This window comes from Perissodus microlepis, chromosome 1 (assembly GCF_051167445.1).
Source record: "Perissodus microlepis isolate ML-2025 ecotype Zambia chromosome 1, ASM5116744v1, whole genome shotgun sequence".
In the NCBI taxonomy this organism is placed as follows: domain Eukaryota; kingdom Metazoa; phylum Chordata; class Actinopteri; order Cichliformes; family Cichlidae; genus Perissodus; species Perissodus microlepis.
In genome coordinates, this window is record NC_140461.1 from 17,088,777 (window position 1) to 17,112,213 (window position 23,437).

The 23,437-nt window shown below is 37.8% G+C and overlaps 1 protein-coding gene across 1 annotated transcript in view; it reads left to right on the forward strand.

Annotated features, from left to right (window-relative positions):
* The window catches only part of LOC146393640 (chromodomain Y-like protein 2), a 47,637-nt gene extending 24,411 nt beyond the window's left edge, over positions 1 to 23,226 (forward strand). The window contains exons 2-7 of the mRNA XM_084932324.1: positions 5,035 to 5,641; positions 13,643 to 13,860; positions 19,572 to 19,744; positions 19,840 to 20,050; positions 20,138 to 20,281; positions 20,378 to 23,226. Coding sequence (XP_084788450.1) covers positions 5,035 to 5,641; positions 13,643 to 13,860; positions 19,572 to 19,744; positions 19,840 to 20,050; positions 20,138 to 20,281; positions 20,378 to 20,536 — 1,512 coding nt within the window. The 3' untranslated portion in view covers positions 20,537 to 23,226. The remainder of the gene's footprint in view (positions 1 to 5,034; positions 5,642 to 13,642; positions 13,861 to 19,571; positions 19,745 to 19,839; positions 20,051 to 20,137; positions 20,282 to 20,377) is intronic.
* The last annotated feature ends 211 nt before the right edge of the window (positions 23,227 to 23,437 follow it).

A 23,437-nucleotide genomic window follows, 5' to 3' on the forward strand; every position in this document is an offset into this window, starting at 1 on the left:
TGTTAGAATTTATTTAATATTAATTTCTAGTATCAGCTGATGTTTGCTGGAGCCACAGCTGTAAACCTGCTGGTCATGATATCGTTTTGTATATCTGGTGAGTGGGAAACCAGATGTCCTTACTGAATCATCAGAGCTGAACAGGTGATGGAGAAACAGGTTTACCTTTTGGGTGACATGAATGAGTTGAAGGGAAGTTATGAACTGTTTCTGAGAGACAAATAACACCAGGATCCTTTTCTATGTAGCTGACAGCTGGTAACTGTGCAGCAAAGTGTTGCCAGGGGGCCAGGTAGGGCATTAACAGGGAAAGGGGGGCACAAAGAAATACTTTCTTATTCTCATTTCAAATGTCTAGCTTTTAATAAATAATTATCTGAGTCTTACAACAAACGATAGATAGATTGATGCATATATACCATCAAGACAGTGTACATCACTGTCACAACAGTGTTTGTTTTCATTCAAAGGCTTTATGATATTTGCTATAATGGCGGGCTGGTCTCTAGTCAAAATGCCCGGGCTTATTTTTTGTCCCAGTCCAGCCCTGTATGCAGCTCATCTGCAGCCTGGTGTTACCTACATCTTCCTATTCGGATGGCAGAATTTCTGAGTTCTGAGTACAATCGAAAGCACCACGACTGCAGTTTTTGTGTTGGATGTAAAAAGCGCACATGATGCTGTGACGTAGGCTAGAATCATGGCGGCGGTCAATGACGGTCCAGGCGTGGGATTTCTCTCGTGGAAATATGCACATTATTTTTTCCTTTGGTAGGTGGCACAGTGCACTTGTGGCAAGTAAGCAAGCTAGAAGACTGGCACTCTTGCTGGGTATCCAGTTAGCAACACATTAACAAGAGAAGTCTGAGTAAAACCAAAGTTACTTTCCCTAGTAACTAGTTACTTTGAAAGTAACGAGTAACTTGAAGTAACTGAGTTACTTTTGATGGAAGTAACTAGTAATGTAACTAAGTTACTAATTTAAAGTAACTTACCCAACACTGTTCATTTTATGCTGATATTGCTGAACATAATATACACTAGTCAAAAATTAAATTTATGTTGTTGTCATATGAATCTTGTCTCTTGAATCTTAGTTCATCTTAGCTGAAATTGTGTTTTTATCTTGTTAGACTTCTTCTTTTTTTTGTCTATCCCACTTCCCAGATTGTGACATTTCGTTATTTCTTTCCAATTGAAAAGAGCATGAGGTAGAGATTTATTCATCATTTGTTTGTTTAGACTTTTTATTTTTACTATGGGCACAAGTCTCTTTGAAAATGACCAGGAAATTATAGTGTTGACACAAGTTTATCAATAAAATGGTGCCATTCCAAGAAAAATTAGACAACCTAATGTAGACACAGTTTTATTGCAAGAGCATTGTTTCAACATTGCACATTCATGCCACACATGAAGTCATTCTCTGCAGCAGATGCTTCAGCATCAAGAGTGTTTAAACCTCTCCTTTCTGTGTATGCAAGTGCACACCATGTTCAGGTTTTATCCTTCTTTCTCCTCTCAGCATGTATCTCTCTGCTTGGCTGCTAACTCTGACATTATCTTAGACTGTAAGCAACCTAATCATCTGTTCATTTCGCTGCCACCCCTGCAGCTCACCCATCAAAGGCTGTTTACTTCTGTTAATGTGCACGGCACATCTGAGAACGTGATGAGCAGTTATTACCACAGCTATACTGAAGCCTCTGATAAAACCTCCCAGCCGATTAACACGGGTCTCATGACTCAAAACCTGTTTCTTCAGAAGAAGTCACATGGATATTTATTTCATATATTCTTTTTGTTTTATTGTTTTTTTCTTGTCATTGGCAGTAAAAGACATAAAAGGTAGATTCAAAATTTGTTTTAAGAGCAACTTGACTGCTGTAAAACTAGAAGATCCTCACATGATACCTAAGGATGTACTATTTTTGCTACTTTTCTTTTTTTTTAGCATGACTGTACTCTCACATCTGGCAGTGATTATTATGAAATCTCATCAACCTTTTGATGCTTCACATAATTGAGCCTTCCGTGTAACAACAGTGGAGCTTCTGTTTATTTGTATGTTTTAAAAAATGCCATCGGTGACAGATTTTACTGGGATATTTCAGTTTGCTGTGTATGTATGACTTGTTTTTGGTGTGATGTGGATATTATGGGTGTTTTGTATTCTCTGTGATGTGATAATGTGCATGTGGGTGTTTGCGATGGACCGAGGGATCAGACAGAGAGTGATGCCCTTAGTTTTGTCTGGCGGTGACATTGTATGTTTTGTACTTAGTAGCTTTTATTTAAAGATATTGTGTGTTTTCTTTTAGAAAAATTCCAAAGTGAAAACCAGTAGAAGTTACATAAATGTAACAAAATACATAAATGTAATTTAACATAACATTTATTTACATACATTTATATAAATATAATGTTGCATAAATTAAATAAATGTTGTATTTTGTCTTTCATGTGAAAGCCTCTTTTGACTTGTAATTTCACCTTCAGTCTAATCAACACCTTTTGCGAATCAAGTTGAATGCAGTCAAATTGAAGTGCAAATTAATGAGTTGTTTCATTATTGAAGTGATTAGTCACACATTGTGTATACCACAATCATGATTCCACATTAAGAACACCATGGACTTTGTATTGTTTATGCAACAATAACTTACTTGTATCCATGGTTTTGATTAAAAAAGAATGACAACCATTGACTATAGCCATTTTTTAAATTTAATCTGAGATATTTGCTTGTCTGAGTGTCAGAAAGAAATTATGTGATGTGTGTGTTTGCTTTGTACCAGTTGAATTTCTATTTTGTTACTCTGAATTTATTCAGTTTGTAACAATGACTTCAGAAGCACTCCCATTTTAGACCCCTGCCAAGAACAATTATACACACCTCGGTATTTTTCTCAAATAACTGATTTCCAATTAAATGTAAAAGTTTCTTCTTCTGCCTGTGTGCCACCTGTCCTCATCTCTTCTCTATAGAATTATAAAATACTGGCTCGTCTGGTGTTTGGCTTCAAAAAGCCCATTTTTAAGGTTTCATCATGAAAACAGCCTGCAGCTCATCTTGGCTTGGCACCCTGGTTCTTATCTTTCTTATACAGGGAGTTAGCTCTTATCTTGAACTTGACACATGTCACACAATGTTTCTCCTTTTTTTCCCCTTCTTTTTTTAACGATCTGGCACTCCTTGGCAATGTTTCAGAATATAAGGAATCATCTTCTGGAAAACATACTAAATATGGTCAGGCAATTCAGTGTACCCATTAGCTTTTGATTTTAGTTATGTGCAAATTTGGTAAATGACACAGAATCAGACCTCTGAAGGTGCATCATCATCAAGTTTATCCAAAAGTGCGGCACACACTTTCACAAAACCCTCTTTTTCATCAGCATAAAATCATATTAAGGGCCTCAGACCTTTTAAGATAAATTAAAATAAGTAGGCCACAAAGATAAATCAAATTTACCTGGTACAGATTGCTATCTGAATGTAGACAATAAATAAATATATATATATATATTTAATTTAAGTAAAACAGTTCTGCTTTTTGTTATTTTCATGATAAACCAGGTTTTAGCCCAATAATCAAGCATTACCAGAGGCCTGTACTGTGAAATAGGAATTTATTTAACCCTTATTTAACCAGGAAGTCAACTCTTGACTTTAGTCTTAGATGGGTTTGAACCCTCTTAAGAGCGGTGATTTATTGGTTAGCAGGTAACTTCAGAGTTAACACTAAGTTTTCAGTGCTACATAGGTGGTTTTGCTTGGGTACATGGTGAATTATGCTGAAGACCAAACCTTAATATATGGAGCAGGTTATGTTCAAGTGATCAACAGGTATGAAATCAGTCTGCTGAATAATTAGTTATCTGAAAATAACACAACATGCCTAGAAGATCCCTTCTGAATCCTTTGTGTTTCCTTCATGAATATCAGTAAGAAAAAAAGATGGTTTTGGAATCAATTTTATTCCTGCTATTTTTAGTTTTGGCTGAAAGCAATATTTAATTTTTAATTTTTACTTAACTTTAAAGCTGATTAGGTGTTGTCGTAACCACAAACGGTGGGTGGGTGTTCAGGCGGTGTGGACACCTACGTTTGTGAATGCAAGAATGAGGCAATTTAGGATTTTTGAAAATGAAACCATAGGCACAATTGCTAAAAATCTCAGACAAAATTGAATCTCAGTGATCTCAAACCAAAGGTTAAAGGTTAGAGATCAAGTTTTATGAAAATCTTGTGAATGCAATAAATTAAGAAGTCACTTCAGATTTTCAAATCGATATCATATGTGTAAATGTGTCTTAAAAGTTTGAATCCCAGTTACCTCAAGGTCAAAGGCCAGGTTTTCTGAAAATGTTGTGATCATAATGAATTGGAAAAAGGAGTCACCTAAAGTTTTCAATATGATAACTACGGTCGAATCTACTAAGACACAGACACTGCATGCTCTTTGTTATTCATTTAAGTTGTGGTCCGGCAGAAGGATATTCATCTAGGTGCCAAAAAAGAAGCTGCTATACTAAGTCTGTGAAGAAGATAGTCCAGGGTGACAGGTTGCTACCATGTGAGCATGCAGTAACCTTCATTCCTTCAGTCAGATCAAGTCTCCACTTGTCACATCCAGTTTCAAGACTATGAAGTGATGATGGCTAAAATACTCATGTTCAGGCTTCAGGACAGAATGTGTGACACCATGGTGCCAACAACCATTTTTATTTTATTTCGTTTTTTAATGTCTATCATCCGTCTTCTAGCTTTAGCTGTGTTGCTTTTAAGTTGGGCTGCTGCATAACTCAAATGGGTTCCCAGAAGAAGCTGGGAGGTGGTGCTGTGGTATTATCTGAACTGTAAACTCTGAGAATCTTTAACACCCCTATGCCATACTCGTGACTAAATATTGGAAATAAAAACAGGGTTAGAGACTCAAACACAAATGCATTAAGTGTTTTGTGATAATTTTTGTCATTAGAATATTGTCTAATAATCTATTCTTCTATGTTGTACTGTTTTTTTTAAAGGTGGAGCAGATCGTGGATAAGAGGCGGAATAAGAAGGGTAAGTGGGAGTATCTAATTAGGTGGAAAGGCTATGGAAGTAAAGAGGACACCTGGGAGCCAGAACACCATCTACTACACTGTGAAGAATTTATTGATCAGTTCAATAGCTCAAGACTGCACTCACATAAACGGCCCAAAGTTTCCAAAAACCGTGGAGAGCCCTTCATTCCTAGCCACCTTTCTGCAACAGATGACTCAAGAGCTAGATCTGAAGCTCGAAAAAAGAAAAGGACTAGTGGCTCAACTGTGGGGGTGAGAGTAGGGACTGTTCTAGGGATTGGAAGTGGAGGATCAGGAACCACTCAAAAGCAGAAGAAAGTGGGTGTAGGACCTGGAAAACATGCTTTAGGGGACAGAATGAGCAAAGCCATGACATTTAAAGCTCCTCCACCAGGCGGACCTCCCTTTGTCCCGTCATTGAGGGTTCCTCATAATGGACTACAGAACGGAGAGATGGACTCTCTCATGTACAGGACTGCAGCAAGGTCACAACGACTGCCCTCAGACAGGGTGGATGGAGAACTAGGACATATGGAAGCCAGCGGACAGCAGTTTACTACTGAACTAGGTAAGTTGTTAAGAAAAAGCAGATAGTATGGTAAACTGAGATGAGGTGGTGCTGGATTTTTGAGGCACATATTGTTATAGAAATGTGATTGTTGTTCTTATGCATGCCCGTTCAAACCCGTGCTCCTAAATCTTGTTTTTAAAACTTAATATTGGTACAGTAAGTATTTTATATATATATATATATATATATATATATATATATATATATATATATATATATATAAAAAGGTTTTGCTCATAAATATAGATTTATTGCTGTGTAATTACATCTTTCAACAACTTAATGCATTCTCATGAACTTAGAATTAATCTATTAAAGATGCGTAGGAGTGGGTGCTGGTTCCTGTAAGCCACCATATTGCCCTGCCATCTGGAATATAGTGGCCAAGATGAACACTGCTGTTCTGCCTAATCATTTTTCATTCGTGTGTCTAAAGACTGGCTGCATGCCTCTATGTTACATTTAATGTAAAGATCATATTTAACTCTTTAAAACAATTTATGAGTATTTAACATTTTTGCATCTTTCTCAGTCTGTAATTTTCCTCCTCCTCTTCATCTGTATCCTCAACCACTGCTGGGTTCTCTCATTTCCACCCCATCCTATTCCTCCTCACATCAACTCTCATCTCCTGAACTGAAGTCAGGGTTCTAACACACAAAAAATGTGCATAAACATTTTTTTTTATTTATTCCCCAAATTGTCGCCATTAGTTTTTGTCAGCAGATTAGACTTGCTACTGTCCTGTGCACAGCTGACAACAAGCCAACCAAACAGCAACAACAGCTTGTTAACCTTATGCTAGACACTATGAGGCTTGAGTGTCCTAAAAATCACACTTTCTCCCTGATAAACAGTTTGATTACATTCTCGCATCATATCACAATTAATTCAGTTAGTTTCCCTGGCAAAAACAGCAGCCCTCACCAACAGAGGAGTTCAAGATATCCTCAACACCTCACCTCAGTATCACTGTCATTGGATAGAAGTGAGAGTCACTGACTCGGCGACTCAGTTCACAAAGTTTTAAAACCTCCTCCAGAGTAAATAAACGTGGAGTTATTTGTCCTACAGTGTCCACTGTACCTGGATTTATGCACTTGAATTGGAAGTGGTAAGAAAACAGAATTCAGTTGACTGCAGTCTCAAATTTGCTGACATCTGGTGGTGAGATTTTACTTACTACCTCTTTAAGGAAGTGTGGCGTACAATAATTCCACCAAAAATAAATAAAGTTCAAATAAATAATTAAAAGCCCAGAATTACCAGGATAATCACACCCATGATAAGTGTACATAAATTTCTGACAACGACTGTAAATGTAAAATGAATCCAGTTTTGAGCATAGCTTTTCTGTATTATCACAACACCATGTCCTGTAGTGGCTTGTATATAGATAAGGATGATTTATTATATTTTTCCACCTCACCCATAACACTTACTACACCATGACAATAACCAGTAACCTGTAGTAGAAGTAATAGTGGCAGTAGTAGAAGCTATTTATTTATATATTTTAATGTTACCACAGTACCTCAGTCGCTCTTGTATCATACAAATGGCCTCACATACCTACTGTGGTTCTTTCGTGCTGATAACACCTTTGAATTTCACTCCTGGGTCACAGTCCAGTGCCTCAACCACTATAGTTAATCATTAATTGTGTTTTTAAAAAGTCATCTTGATCTGTTTTAGCAGAAAATCAGAGAAAAAAGCTGAATAACTAAGCATACTCGTACATAGTTGTAGATTGAGTGTTTCCATTTTGCTTTTAGTTCAGAGGATGTTTTAAATTTTCTGATATAAAGATACTAGCTTTATGGCCACTTGCGTCATGTGCTTGTTTAACTGTGAGTATCTGCTTTACAGTCATGAAACACGCTATGTAAGGCTTTATATTGTCTTTTCATTCAGTGGCACTGTAGCAACATGAACAAGATGACTGTAAATAAATATGCCAAAAACATGTAAACCATATTTACCCCATATAGAACAGATCATCTGGTTTGATTTTGTTTAAATTACTTCATAAATAAACACAATTACACAATTCTGAGGTAAAATGTAAACAATTTTCACTTTTCTTTTTAATCAGCTTAAGTCAAACTAAGCCCTCTTCTTGCTTTTTGTGGATACAATTTTTCTGATAAGCCTAAATTTCCAGTTGCAAACTGAATTTCTATTGCTTTTGGATATGATGACATCACTGTCATGGTAACATATCAACATATCAATTCAATTTCTCAGTTGTTCATTAATTTCAAAGCATCCTAATTTAACAAGTGACTGTGATACTTTATAAAAATCTGTCGTTTATTTATGAGGATGGTAGGGCTGCAGCACTAACCATCCTAATGGTCATCACTCTGGGAGCTATTATAGATACTAATCTCATAAGCCTCAAAAGACTGCCCTGCTCACCTCATCCAAAATCCTGTGCTCCACCCATTAACCCGTTGAAGTCAAACGGGTCCCTGTAAAGATGTCACTGTTTTGCAGATCATTTCTGAAATTGTTAGTTATACACTGGATCAGTTCTTATGTGGGATCCAAACTATCCAAACAACTAATCACAGTCAAGTGTCCCTCCAGTTGCTTCACTCAAGCTGTATTATTTTATATCCATTGTTCACGTCTAATGATATCTGTTTAGGTTCTCAGCCATCCACGTCATGGTAGTCTTGAGACCTTGTAAAGAAGACAGGTGGACTTCTTTGAGTGTTGGACCTCTTTTTACCGAAAGAAATCCGGTTGCCTTCTTTTCAAGTGCTCAACACTAGTGGATGATTGCAGAATTGGTTAGGAGAAAACCTTTTCAGTATCTAGCCAAGTCAAGACCAGGTACATAGACCTGCTCGAGAACCAGAGGAATTGGAACCAGAGGAATTTACTATAATGCAAGATTAATGGGTTAGAGTTATGCTCAGGTTAAAGTCAGTGTTCTGAAGTGTCTTTTTACCTGCCTAGATCACTGTAATAACTTACAGATTCTCTGCCAGGGAAATATAATTTTTGCATGTGCAAGTGGTAAGGCTGTACCTTACTAAAACCACTGAATAAAGCGCAAACTCTCCATCATATTGTTACAGGAATACCTGTATATTGATTTGCTGATGCATAAAATGTATAAATATTACCAGTAGATTAAAGTATCGCTTGCACTGCTGGAATTGCAGCGATTAGAACACAGAACTCTCATGAAGAGTACCTATTCAATCAGTAAAAAATATGCCAACAAATTAAAGTGATTCCCATTTTCCTTTATTAGATATTAGACAGGAGATGTGAATGTTTAAATGTTTCAGTTTAAAGTTTCGGAGCCCTAATATGCAGCTGTCACCTTAGAACAGCGGCACTCTGCAATAAAAATAATTAACTTGAACTAAAATGTAGTGTTAATCTCTTTATTTGTGTAAGTGTTGCATTTCACTGTTCTGTTTTGGGGTTTGTTTGTTTTTTTATGTTCTTGTGAAGATATGACCTGAGTCACACCGTGCCACTTGGTGAAGAGTGCTGTAAAAATAAAATAGGGGAGACATGATGGAATTAATGAAGGCCAGCTGATATCCATTCTCCCCTAGCACTGCCCTCTGAACCCACTGCTCCACCCCTCCCTTGCAGCTGAGCCCGCCACTGTTTTTTATAGAGTTTTAATTACCATTTTATCACCATCCTTATCATCTGTCTGTGACTGGAGTAGGTGGCACTCATAGGGATCACTTTTGTGGGAAAGAAGTCATATGACCTGTGAAATGCCTTTTTTTTACTTTAAAGTGAACACGCATTAAGCATAAGGCAGGAAGCTGGCCTTAGTGGAGAAAGCTGACAACTGCCATTGTAATAGCTGTTATTTCTAACTGGGGTTTTAAGTCAGGCCAGCTAATACGAAGAAAGCCTGGCTGTGTAAGTGTGCAGTAAACCCCTCAGGCCACTAGTGTTTATTGATAATATTACCTCTGATGGAAGTAGTGACATCATGCATGGGGCTGTACTCTGCTTGAATTCAGCCATATGCTGCAAAACTCTTTGGCCCTTCACAGTGCAAATGGATAATGAAGCATACTACCAAAGCAACCCAGGAGTTTCTCAAGGTAAAGAGATTGGATAGTCTTCAGTGGCCAAGTTAGTCACCTGATCTCAGTGTAGTAGAACAGCCTTTCTGTTACTGAAGGCAAAATTGAATACAAATAAACAAGCAGAAACTGAAGACAGCTGCAGTAGCCTGGAAGAGCATCTCAAGAGAGGAAACACAGCATTTCATGAACTACAGGAGTTCTAGCCTTACAGCAGTCATTGACTGCAAGATTTTACATACAAGTAAAAATATAAGTAAAATATTTTAAAAAGTCATAATATTTAAAATGATTTTAGCTTGTTGAATTACTTCCAAGTCTCTGAAAATGAAGACATAAGTATCAAAATGGTTGTAAGCACTTAACAATGTATGCAATAATTTAGTTTTGAATAATAGATGAAAGCCTGCGCTTCAATCACATCTTTTTTGTTCATTTAAGTTCTGCTGTGGTGGTGCACAAAGTCAAAATCACAAAAAAAGTCATTGTCCAAACATTAATGGACCCAATTAAGGTGGTGACACCATTTCAAAATTGGCACCCAAAAAACCCCCACAGTACCTACAAATTAGTTTTGTTTTCAAGCTTGCTGTAAAAATTTAATCAAATTAGCTTTTTAAATTAAGTCACTATTAGTCAAGTTTCAGATTGTGTTAATTAAAGAAACAAATCCCCAATGTATGATGATTATTTAAAAGTGCATTCTTATATTTTCAGGCAAGAAATACTTTACTTTTTTCTTCAGTCAACATGAACTTTATTGTTTAAGGACCAGAGTTTTGTCTCCATATTTTCATCAGTCATAAATTTGGCTGGAAAAGCATCACACCATTTGTTCTAGTAAAAAGACTCTTGTGTGCCTGAGTAATTTCTGATTTATTCTGGTTATTGTTTACCAGAATAAATGTTGTTCTTAGATGAGGAACATGTGCTTTGTCTGACTCATTTTTCTTTCTGCCTTTAATCATTTATCTCGTAAAAGTCTACAGCTGAGAATGTGGTACTCGACCCTCTTGGACATTTCTTTTTCTTTCTCAGTGCAGATGAATCAGTGATTTCTGTGCATTAGATATTACACTGCTCCTGTACGTTAATGCTCCTTTGTGTGACAAGACCTGAAAATTACACTGATTGCTTTTCAAATGTGAACATGAGATTGCATGTAAATATAACTGTGGGCAATTTTCAAGGTTGAAATGTTAATGCAATCAAGTTGAAATTCATTGAATCACACCAAGAGAGTTGTGATATTGTGCAGAGAGAATACCCTTAGATGACACATGTACATGTAAAAGTAGGTGTAATTGTCCACATCGCATAATAACACTGGGAATGACTAAGAAATTCAAAATTAATTAAAATCATTGCTAGTATAAAATTATTCGGGCTAAAAAAAAACAAAACAAAACGCATTACTGAAAAAAAAAAAAAATCATTTTTTTGAGTTCAGATAATGTAATATTTTCTAGACTTCTGTATATGGACTATGTATCTTTTTTCTTTTTTTTCCTTCAGCTTTCAGCTCTAAGTATTAAGAAATAATATTATAGTATAAAGAAATGTAGTAAAACTAAGAAGATGCATTTTTTTTATTAGGAACTTGTAGCCTTGATAGGCTAAACACAACACCACAGCCCTCCACGCTGTGCTGAGTCACCTAGAGCAGCGGCAAAGCTACGTCCGAATGCTCTTTGTGGACTACAGCTCAGCCTTTAATACAATCATCCCGGACATCCTCATCACCAAACTGGTCACTCTTGGCCTCCCTCCTCTCACATGTGCCTGGATAAAGGATTTCCTCACAAACCGGCCCCAGACTGTAAGACTCGGCCCTCATCTCTCCTCCACTCACACACTGAGCACCGGCTCCCCACAGGGCTGTGTGCTGAGCCCCCTCTTGTATTCTCTCTACACCCACGACTGCAGTTCGACCCACAACAACACTCTCATCATCAAGTTTGCTGATGACACCACGGTAGTCGGACTCATCTCAAAGGGAGACGAGGCAGAGTACAGAGAGGAAGTCCTGAAGCTGGCAGCATGGTGTTCAGAAAACAACCTGGCACTGAACACCAAGAAAACCAAAGAGCTCATTGTTGACTTCAGGAGACACAGCACCGACTTGGCCCCCCTCTACATCAACGGGGAGTGTGTGGAGAGGGTCCACACTTTCCGGTTCCTTGGTGTCCTCATCTCTGCTGACATCTCCTGGACAGGAAACATCTCAGCGGTCATCAAGAAGGCCCAACAGCGGCTGCACTTCCTGAGAGTCCTCAGGAAGTACAAGCTGAACTCCAACCTGCTGCTGACCTTCTACCGCTCGTCCATTGAGAGCCTGCTAACCTACTGCATCACGGTGTGGTACGGCAGCTGCACCAAAGCAGATAGAGTGAGGCTTCAGAGTGTGGTCAAGACAGCACAAAAGATCATCGGCTGCCCTCTCCCCTCCCTGATGGACATTTATTCCTCCCGCTGCCTCACCAGAGCAGCAAACATTATCAAGGACAGCTCCCACCCTGGCTTCAACATGTTCAGCCTGCTTCCCTCAGGGAAGCGCTACAGGTGCATCAACACAAAAACCCACAGACTAAAAAACAGTTTCTTCCCCAAAGCGATAACCACCCTGAACTCACACATGCACAGATAACACAGCCCCCCCACTTCCCACTTCCTCTATGGACCACCACTGTGCAATACCAATTCTATGTGCAACAACTCAACTGTATATACATAACACTATTTATACCAATTCCATGTGCAATAACTCAACTGTATATACATAACTCTATTTATTACATATTACTTACGGCTTGTATATTGTACATTTTATATATATATATGTTTTTCCCTATGTTAATACTGTCCATATGTACATAGCGCTGCAGAACTGTACCCCCCCCCCCAGCATGTTTACACTGAGTAGGAGATGCTCTGTATCTCATTGTACAACTGTATAGTGACAATAAAGGCATTCTATTCTATTCTATTCTATTCTATTTATTTGATAGTTGGAGTAACTTTGCAGGATTTGTTTAACACTGTGACGTGAAAAAGACTCAGGCCACACTGTGGCAGCAAAGATAATTTGCTGTAAGGAAGGGTTGGGTGTACTCCAGATTTCAAATACACTGATCGGGCACAACATTGTGGCTGCTGACAGGTGAAGTGAATAACACTCATTATCTCTTCATCATGGTAGCTGTTAGTGGGTGAGATATATTAGGTGGCTAGTGAATATTTTCTCCTCAAAGTTGATGTGTTAGAAACAAGAAAAATGGGCAAGTGTAAGCATTTGTGCGAGCCTGAGAAGGGCCAAATTGTGATTGTTAGACTAACTGGGTCAGAGATTCTCTAAAACTGCAGCTCTTATGGGGCTTTCCCAGTCTGCAGTGGTCAAAATGCAAGAAAAGTGATCCAAGAACGAAACTGTGGTGAACCAATGATAGGGTCATGGGTGGCCAAGGCTCACTCACACATGGGGAGCAAAGGCTGGCACATGTGATCCAATCCAAAAGATGAACTACTGTATCTTAATGCTTGCTCAATCATCCAGGTAAGGAAATCCCAAAAAGTTGATTACATTCATCTGAATGTAACGTTTTCAGTGGAAGAAACATTTCGTCACTCATCCAAGTCACTTCTTCAGTCTCAGACGCTTTTAAAAGGTCCGCAGTCTAACCAAACTAAGATTTACCGAATAATTTCTCTGTGTGAAGTGCAAATCAAAGTCCCTTTTTTAAATGCTCTTTCTTAAAAAATATATTTCACCCTTAAACTTGGATTTGGAAGCACTTTGTAATTGCAATAGCAATAATTGCAGTAGCCAACTGTAATAGATTTTTTCTTTTCTTTCAGTTGCTGTCAATTATTTTAAAATGTTCTAGAAGACAGACTGACCTATTCTGTCACTTCTTGTATGAATCAGGCTCACCTTTAGCCAATGGGAAGATGCACCTACACAGCTCAGTGAAGCGGAAGCTGGCTGAGGAGAAAGGCTACGTTTTTGACAAGCGTCTCAGGTACAACGTGCGACAGAACGAGAGCAATTGTCGATTTCGAGACATTGTGGTCAGGAAGGAAGAGGGCTTCACGCATGTCCTGCTCTCCAGCCAAACAACAGATAACAATGGTCTGACGCCAGAGGTGAGAACAAAAAAAAAACATGAGTGCTGTGCCCATGTTACATTTTTCATTTTGATTAGTGCATGTCGGTTTATTTATATTTACATAATTTATATTTTGTGCTTCGCTGACACGTATTAATTGGTGTTGATTGTATCCTAGTTGCCATGGAGTTCTGTCTGGGGAAAAAAAGAAACCATGAAAGTTTGCCCAGTAACTGTTGTAGAGATGCCCTGGAGCAATGCAGTAGTTCCCTAACTGCTCAAGGGGAGTTTTTCAGGAGACGGTTTTAGAAAACTGTGGTTTTATTTGACAGCTGCCAGGTGTGAAAGTGCTAGCTGCATAAATCTAACACAGGGCACTGCTGAAAAGGGGGCACAGTTTCCTCAAAGCTGCCTCCTAACAAACAAGGCTTCAACAAGTTTAGCAATTAGGGGTACATATAATGCAGTGTTTTGCCATCTGTTGTTACTGCAGCAAAATGCCAGTTGAACTAGTGAGGAAATTATGCTGCAAGATCATTGAGGAAGTCTTTATGTAATTATTCTTAGAGAGAGAACTGGATACCCTAGAGATAATCGCCAATGATTTCTTCATAGCTGTTTGCTATTTAGGAATATCACTCCCATTGCTTCTACAGGCTATGGTCTCCAGGAGGCATGGGCATCATTAACATAAACATTATTCATTTAAAGAAATTTAAACCTAGTATGTAAATGGGACAACTGGAATATTGTTTTAAGAATATAGTTTGGCTGTCATTAATTTCCCGACTTCTAAAATAGGAGTACCCTCAAATAGTTAATGAGAAATATAAACCAGTGTTTGTTCTTTTTTTATTTGCAGTGCATTCTCAAAAAATATATTATTTAAAATGTAAATTTGTGAGTACAAAAAGAAACTTTTAAAGTGAATTCTGCCTTTTCAGTCTCTCCATTACTTGATAAGATTAAGGTATAAAATGACAAAAAGTTTTTGGTTGATTTATTAATAGATTATTCAGGGCCTTACTGTTTTGAGAAACACTTCTGATTATGTGTAATGATATACCAGCTGAGTCTTCTCTACAGGCGTTTAGGGGGCATAATCTGTACCAAGCTGTGTCCTCCCACTTTTGATGAGTTTTCTTACGCTCTTGTCAGTAATTTGGTGATCACCTGCTAACTCCATGTCAGTCAAACTACCTTAAAAAAATCATAATCTAGCAGTGAAACAAACTGTAGATGTTGAACTTTATAGCCATAGTAACAGACGGTGTCTAAATCTGTAATTTAAATCACTGATCAGAACCTGTAACCTATATTTGTATATTCAGGTTTTTTTGTGCATAAAGGTTTTATTTATTGTTTTTCTTAATGACCCTATGAAGTGAGAACAGAAATGTTTGAACTCAGTGTAGAATTTGCTTCAAGTTGCATCTATTTGTGGTCATTCTTTTTGCTTAATCAGACATGGTTATTATCAGTATATCCAGGTGTAGTGCTTCAGTGGATTAAAGTGTTGGGTTATCCTAGTTGCACACTTTCCACAGCCCATGTGTATGTCCACATGGGTAGAAGTGACTTGAGGGTGAATCAAAGGATGATTAAGGGTAAATGCAAGGCTGTCCAATTTACTGAGAGAGCACAGATTTGTCAGCACATGCCACACTACTGGGGTAACAACTTTGCATTTGCCCTCCAAGTAGACTCTAAATAGACTGGAAGACGGTATTAGTCCAAACATAGCTGACTTTGTGTGCATCAACAAGGCAGATACAACATAGACTCATTCGTCTAAAATACATCACTATAGTTTTACTCAGGCTTTGCTCAATGGAGGCATAAAACTCAAACTTAAAAAACTGGGTGAAGAGCTTGAGAAAGGCTGGAGCATGTGCATCTGCAGTACTTGATGTCATTTAATGGCTCTCTTCTATGCAGCTTTGTGAACTGTGATGATTCACTCGTTGATCTGGCTGCCTGCAGGAGTCTTCCAGCCCATGATTGGTTGCTCACTTCCACACTCCAATCAACAACAAGCTGGTCTATTTAAATTTCCTATGAGTGATTTCAGTAACTTGCTCTCCCCAGATGCATACCAGCAGCTGAATTTTGATTTCTGTTTCAGTTTTAATTTAAAGGATTTAATGGAGATACTGTTTAAACTGTTTAGTAATTCAAGCAATTTCCAGACCATTTTACTGTTTATAGAATAGGTGTGTACTTTTGCTTGAAGCTGAAATATAATTATTATCCCGGATGACCCCCCCAAATTAAGTTCCTCAAAAGCCTAAGGGATGAGGGGAGTAACAACAGGGGAAAAGAAACTGAGAAAAGAAAAAGAGTAGCCCATGAAAATGTGGTTTTCATTTAAAAGAATAGAGCTGAAAGAGATGACTACACCGCTATACCCACCAAACAAACGACAACCACGAACTAAAATACACTGAAAAGAAATTGTTAACAAACAAGTTAATAGAGAAAAAAATTGCTTTCGACAGACATTAGGTACTCAGTAAAAGCTCCAAAGAACCACTAATCTGACAGTCAAATCTCCGGCCAAAGACACTACTACAACTCACCACTCTCAGGGCTGGCCCACACACTGAGACCAAACCGCTTAACACCAGCGTTTATAGTGTTGAGTGGCTAATTGCTGAGTTCCTCCAAGGGAAATGGATGACGGCTGAGTTCAGGGAGAAACAGGACACATCCACATGCACGCAAGCCCCAATATGTACTAATATACCCACCGACATTTAAAAAAAAAAAAAATCAGGGTTATTAACGGGGGCACCACAGATGTGTAATAATTAGCAGTGCTGCCACACAGGAAGAAGGTCCTGGGTTCAAATCCAGATTGGGGTCTTTCTGTCTTGTATTAGCATGTCCAAAAACATGTGTGGATTAGGTTAACTGGCCATTCTAAATTAGCCATAGTATGAATGAACAGAATAGTGACTAGTGTCCAGGTTGTGACCGTTTCTTGCTCCATGACAGCTGCAGTGGCCTCTAATAACACGTTAGTACGCTAAAAACATTCAGCTGTTCTTTTTTTGTGCATCATTTGCACAGTTGTGGATAAACACTTTTTCTCTACCTCCTGTCATTTATATTTTGAGAGTAATTCATTCTGGTCTGTAACCATACAGAAAAACATTTATTTATTTTAAATTTCATCTGTGTAAAATTGAACCTCATTAATAAATGAATGAGGTTCAATCTGTCAATGTTAACAGGTCTGTTTTTAGAGGTCTATTAAAATATTATGGCATTAGCCACAAATTACATGCAACCCAAAATCATCTGCCTTCAAGCAAACAGGATTTTCATCTTCTCAGATTGTAGGATGTGTCTCACATCTTCCACAGAGGGTGGTTCTGGCTTTGATACAGCATCATAAGCACGGCAGTCTGTACTTCACAAGCACCGAAGTGGCCTAAACTATGTGTGCACATGTGTGTGTACTTTCATCTGTGACACTAAGCTCGTAAGCTGTGGGCTCATCAAACAGCTCAGATAGCTCCTTCTATGTCTCTCAGTCTTTGAAGCCACAGGAACAAGAGGGTCTACGGATGTGCTTACTGGATGGCTGAGAAAATCTTGAAAAATATCCCAGTTCCTTTTTCTTCTAAACACTCAGTGTTGGCTGTAAGTGAGAAAGTCCCCCTATCTATTAACTGGTACACTTTCTATCACCTTTCTGGCCTAAAGTATTGTAGCTTTCTATTATAATCCCATTGTTTTTCAACCAACTGGGGTTTTTTCCCCATTTCATCAATAAATGAAAGAGAAGTAAGAAATTAAAAAGTGAGAAATATCCTTAACATTTTCTTTGAAAAGGCTAGTTCTTGCATCCACAAGAAAAGCAAATTTCTGTTCTGATAAATTTAAAATATTTTTACTGAAAAAACTGCTGATGCTGATCAGTTTTCTATGTTATTTGCCCTTTTCTAGTTTTATTATACATTAACATATAACAAGCTGTTCAAGAAACATGTAGCAGCCAAACAACTTTTTTTGGACCTTCTCAACAGTTCTTCAAATATTGAGGAACACCTTCTCAAATTAAAACCAAGACTCAGCACTTTAACACAACATTTTATTCTAAACTAAATGTCCTGAAGATTAAAGCACAGAGCATCTCATTAATTGTCTCAATGATAAACATGCCTAAATGCATACTGCAGCAGATTTGTCTACTAACGTCTTCAAGTTCTCCGACTCCTCATGAATGTCACTTTGATCGCCCTCTTCTTTCTCTGTTTGATCGAGTGGAACTAGCATCTGTTCATTTCTCCTTCATGTATCTGAGCAAGTGTTTCATTCACCTCCTAAAATAATGACATTTGTAATTTCTCACTTTCTGTCATGCTCGTTTACACACACACACACACACACACACACACACACACACACACACACACACACACACACACACACAAATGGTTTCCATCATTGTAGAGGATATTACATTGACTTGCATTAATTTCCTGGAGACTTATCCTAACTTTAATCAAAACGTGCTTGCCTAACCCTTACATTCACTATTAAATTTCATTATGAGAACGTGCTTTTTGTGCCCCACCACGTCACTGTGTAAACGGACTTGTGTCCCCACAACATGAGTAATTCAAATACGCAGACAACACAGTACACACGGTTAAAACTGGGGTCAGATTATGTGCTTGGTGAGACATAGAGAATTAAGTTCACTTTTGAGGTCGAATGGTTAATATGGGTCAGGAGTGATAATCTGATTAAAATGCAACAACACAGTGTGCAGACTGACTGCAGAAAGTGACATGGTGGTGTGGGTGTGGGGCTGGGGTTTGTCAGGTTGACTGCCTGACAATGTCGGCAAACTCTCTTGTTTATCAGATGAGACAAAGGCCAAACTCTTAATACTGAATTTTGCATATATTGTTTTAACTGGCAGCATGAAACGTGTTTCTTTTCAGACTACTAAAATGTACTGGGCCCAGTTGTTGACATACCATACTGCAAGGAGGTTATATTCAAGTAAAGTCTGACCAATATTTTCTTAATATACCCTTCTTAAAAAAATATTTCTTATTATAACATTTAGAAGTTTACACACACAGCTTTTCTTCCTTTGTAACGCTAACGCATGCAGCCATAAGGAGTGGGAATTGTTAACATACAGTTAAGCCAGTTGTTGCTGATGGGCAGCAACAAACAAGCTGCATAGTGCTAGTCGTCACATTAACATCTTACCCACAACAACCCCTGCTCACAGAGTAACATCAAGTAACTAGAAACCATTTCACCGCTAAGCTGACCTTCTACACAGAAACTAAGCTTATTGGAGCAAAAGTCCAAAATCTTGTTTTGATTTATTTTTTGCCCTTTAAATTTAAATAGAGAATGTAAATTGTATAGTATTTATGCAATATATATATACAGTTATATATATTTAGCATTAGCATGTTTAAACTGAATATCTCAAGCTTGTTCCTTCAAAGTGAAATTTTGTTAGATGCTGTGATGTGCTACACAGTTTTCAGTCTTTGTTAACTGTAAGGACGCAGAAGGAAGTCTTGTAGTCCCAGTGCTGGTCTTTTTTTCTTTTCTCTGCTCTGGGCATTGCAATAAAAAATAATGATGTACCTAGTGGATCTTCAGTTTTACTCTGAGCATTCAGAACCTATATTTAAGCTTTTTCCTTCCCAACCAGTCCTCTTTTGTTGGTTAAGAATGTAATACACATTTGTTCTTCTTTCTCTTCAGATCATGAAGGAAGTTTGTCGAGCTTTGGGTAATGCCGCTGCGGATGACAGTAAATTACTACTGCTCAGTTCAGTGGGGACTGTTTTCTGCAGTGGCCTGGAGCCATCGTATCTGATAGGGCGTCTGTCCACTGACCGCAGAAAAGAGAGCAGCCGCATCGCAGATGCTGTACGGTAAGAAGAAATCACTCCACTACAGGCAGCAGCTCTTTTGTGTGTTACCATTAGTCTTGATAGAGTCACTGCTGATCATTCTGTGACCCCTGTAGGGACTTTGTGTTGGCATTCATCCACTTCAAGAAACCCATTGTGGTGGCAATAAACGGCCCTGCTCTGGGCTTAGGAGCATCCATCCTGCCACTGTGCGATGTGGTGTGGGCCAGTGAAAGGGCCTGGTTCCAAACTCCATGTGCAGCCCTGCACCTCACTCCTTCTGGATGCTCCTCTTACACCTTCCCTCAAATACTGGGCGTTGCTCTTGTGGGTCCCATCAAAATAAATTTTTTAGCAAAATTCCACGTAATGTTATGTGGTTCCACCGATAGCATTTTTTCTCCTTCATTCCAGGCCAATGAGATGCTCTTCTGTGGAAGAAAACTCACAGCACAAGAAGCATGCAGTCGAGGGCTCGTGTCGCAGGTCTTCTGGCCAACCACATTCAACCAAGAGGTGATGCTGCGTGTAAAGGAAATGGCATCTTGTAGCGCAGTGGTAAGTCTTGTTGATCTACACAATGCAGAAGGCAAAGGTGTCTCTTAAGGATGGAGATGAAATAACTCTTTCCCCTTTTGTCTGTGTGTTTTAAAGGTCTTAGAAGAGTCTAAATGCCTGGTGAGGAGTATCCTCATGTCCGTCCTGGAGGAAGTGAATGAGAAGGAATGTCAGATGTTGAAGCAGCTATGGTGCTCAACTAAAGGACTAGAGGCACTCTTCAGTTACCTGCAGAACAAGACAAGTGAAAAGTAACCATCCCACCACAGAAATTATAGATGATCAGTGTGGGTATGAAGCTACCTAAAAAAACAAAAAAGGGGGATCAGGTAGGCAGTGCTGTGGTGTCAAACTCATTATGGGCCTTTATTTCCATCTATCAGCAGGAGAATTCTTTCTGATTTCTTTCTGTGTATATCTGTTAAAAATTAAATTCAGTCATGATCACTTTTCTAAAACAGGTTTTTGTTTTGTCCCTAAGTTTTCCCAGATTTCCACACTCTGTGTTAATGAGGCAAAGGGCCAAATATGCATTGCGTAAGCGCAGGGAGGTACAGAGTGCATCTGTACATATGTGAGACTTATTCAACAAGATGGATGAAATAATAAATGTATTTCTGACTGCACATGACAAAGTGATGATAATATATAGAAGAATAATATATATTTATTACAAGCGTGTAAAAGAGTTGCTTTGTGTACATAGGATGCATTTTTCCAGGATTTTTCTTTTAGTCTCTTACTGTTTTGAATTGAAGTGTAAACCAAAGTTTGCATGAGGACACAGTTGCTTGCTCCTTATCATGCACATTCTCTCCTATTTGTATTGACTGTATGTAGTCATGAAGTAGTGTGGAATTTTTTTCCCTCATAATTATATTTTCTTACATAAACATCTTTATTAAAAAGAGCATTTCTGTTTGCTTACATTATTAAAATAACCTGGTAGATGAAATTAAATTCTTCCATTTAAATAAAATAAAAAGTATTTCAGGTGATTTTTTTTTTTTTTTTTTTTTAACAATAAAGCTATTGTGATCCATTCAACTTTAGTCGTTTCCGTCTTTAACAATATAGGCAAGAATACTGTCTTTAATTTTTACAAATAATCACACGAAGGCCAGGATTTCTCTTTTCTTGCTGGAATAATGCACCGATAATTTTTACAAATCTGTGAATGCTAGCACTAAATAGAAATGCTGAAAGTAACTGACTGCAATTCTCACAGGGGAAAATTGGTGATGAATCCGATCAAACTCTGCGCTACATATAGGAGCCTTTATTGAGTAATTGATGTGGATTGTCATTATATAAAATGTATGAACATTTTTTAAAAAAACAACAACAAACAAACCCCAGATGGTGTGTTTTTTTTTTTCCTTAGTTGTGTGTTTTTAGAGCACAGAAGAGATGAAAATATCTGGATTCTCAAGCATCTTCAGCTGTCGTTGAACAATAATGTCGAAATTGAACATTTTTGTTGCTGGAATCCACTTCCTGTCCTAACCTGCATGTGATCATTCAAAGTTTCAAGAAGTTTTATATTCTGTATGATATTTAGGGATCTATTTTGTTTTACCAAAATGTAAATGTGTCTAGCTCTGTGTACATTTTTTAAAAGGTGTCCATTTTGCAGTTATATATGATAATATATATATAATGTAGACTGTTTTCTGTAACTAATTGCATGTAATATGCTGTAAATGTGCTGCTTGTCTGAATTCCTTGTATTTCAGGGTATGTTTTGTACCACCATTGTAAGTACTGTTAGAAATGTTGCGTTTTATTTTTGTATTTATTTGAGATAACTGTTGTGCCGTGCCATGTGGTTTACTTTGCTCCAGAGGCACCCCGGCTTCTTTTTCGTGACCCTGCAGAAAAGTGAATTAGCAAAATAGGCCCAGAAAACAGAAAATGTCTACATAAATACATACGTCCTTCATGACCGAAATGTTAACACTATTGTCACTTGAAGATATGATTTACAAATAGAGGTGTTGTACATGATCAGTGAGAGACATGGGCTCATTTAATTTACTTTACATTGTGCTTTAAAACCTTTGTGAGTATGAGCTGAGGTCTGTGGTGTAAACAGATTGTTAATATTTGTATAAGATTTAATGCAATGTGAGATTGTTAAATGATTTTGTGGTCATTGATTGCTGGGATAATAAGGTTGGAAGCTTTTTTTGTTTTGTTTTTGTCAACCAAAAATTGACAAAAACAAACAATGCCAGACTTCCACCTGAGCGCATTAAATCTAAAACCTTTACAGTCACACCAAATGATTTTACACTTACTGTCTAAAGGAAATGTGATTCATGTAACAAAATCTAAATTGCCGTATACTCAGGTTTCTGTACAAAAAATTTTATTGTGGTCATTAGATCCATGAAAGGAGACCCTGTCTTTACTTCTATTGTACTAATCTGATGATAGATTATTTATATTGTGTCATTTTCTTCATAAGAAGAGGTATAATATGGCTTCTGTACAGCATCAATGAACACAAGTCACTCAGGTCTGCTGAGCGTTGCTCACGCTGAAGATTCATGGACTTTAATTTATTTATTTTGTAAAATATCAAATGTCTTTGAGTGTCAACTTGGACAGAAGCATTTCTTTGGTTTGAAACTTTATTTAGGGCTTTGGGAGTTTATAATGGATTTGAGCCCCAAATCGCCAGCTCAGCATGTGTTTGAAGTGTGCTTGATGAAAATATTTGAAGTAGATCAGTTATAACTTGCTCCATTATTTATTACAAATTGCAGGTTTATATTTTATTTTACTTTTTAAATACACATACCTACATGTGTATTTTTTCCCTACACTGTCTGAAAGCACACCTTGGGTTGCCTTATAATTTAAATGTTTGTCAAGGAGTTATTGATACATTGTGATGAGTAGAATGAGCTGCTTCAAATAAAGAAACAATTCTTTGACAACATGTTTTTACATTTGCACAAACACAAGGCTCCTGTGTATGGTTTGCACAGCTAGCCTAACCTTACCTAACACTCAGAGAAAACCTCACACTTCTGATGTGGTTTTAATTACCAAAAAAAAAAAAAAAAAAAGACTCATGTCGATCATTTTGTTAACAAAATGCATATAAATGCTACATGTGTTACATGCTGCGAAACTGTGTCCCGCGTT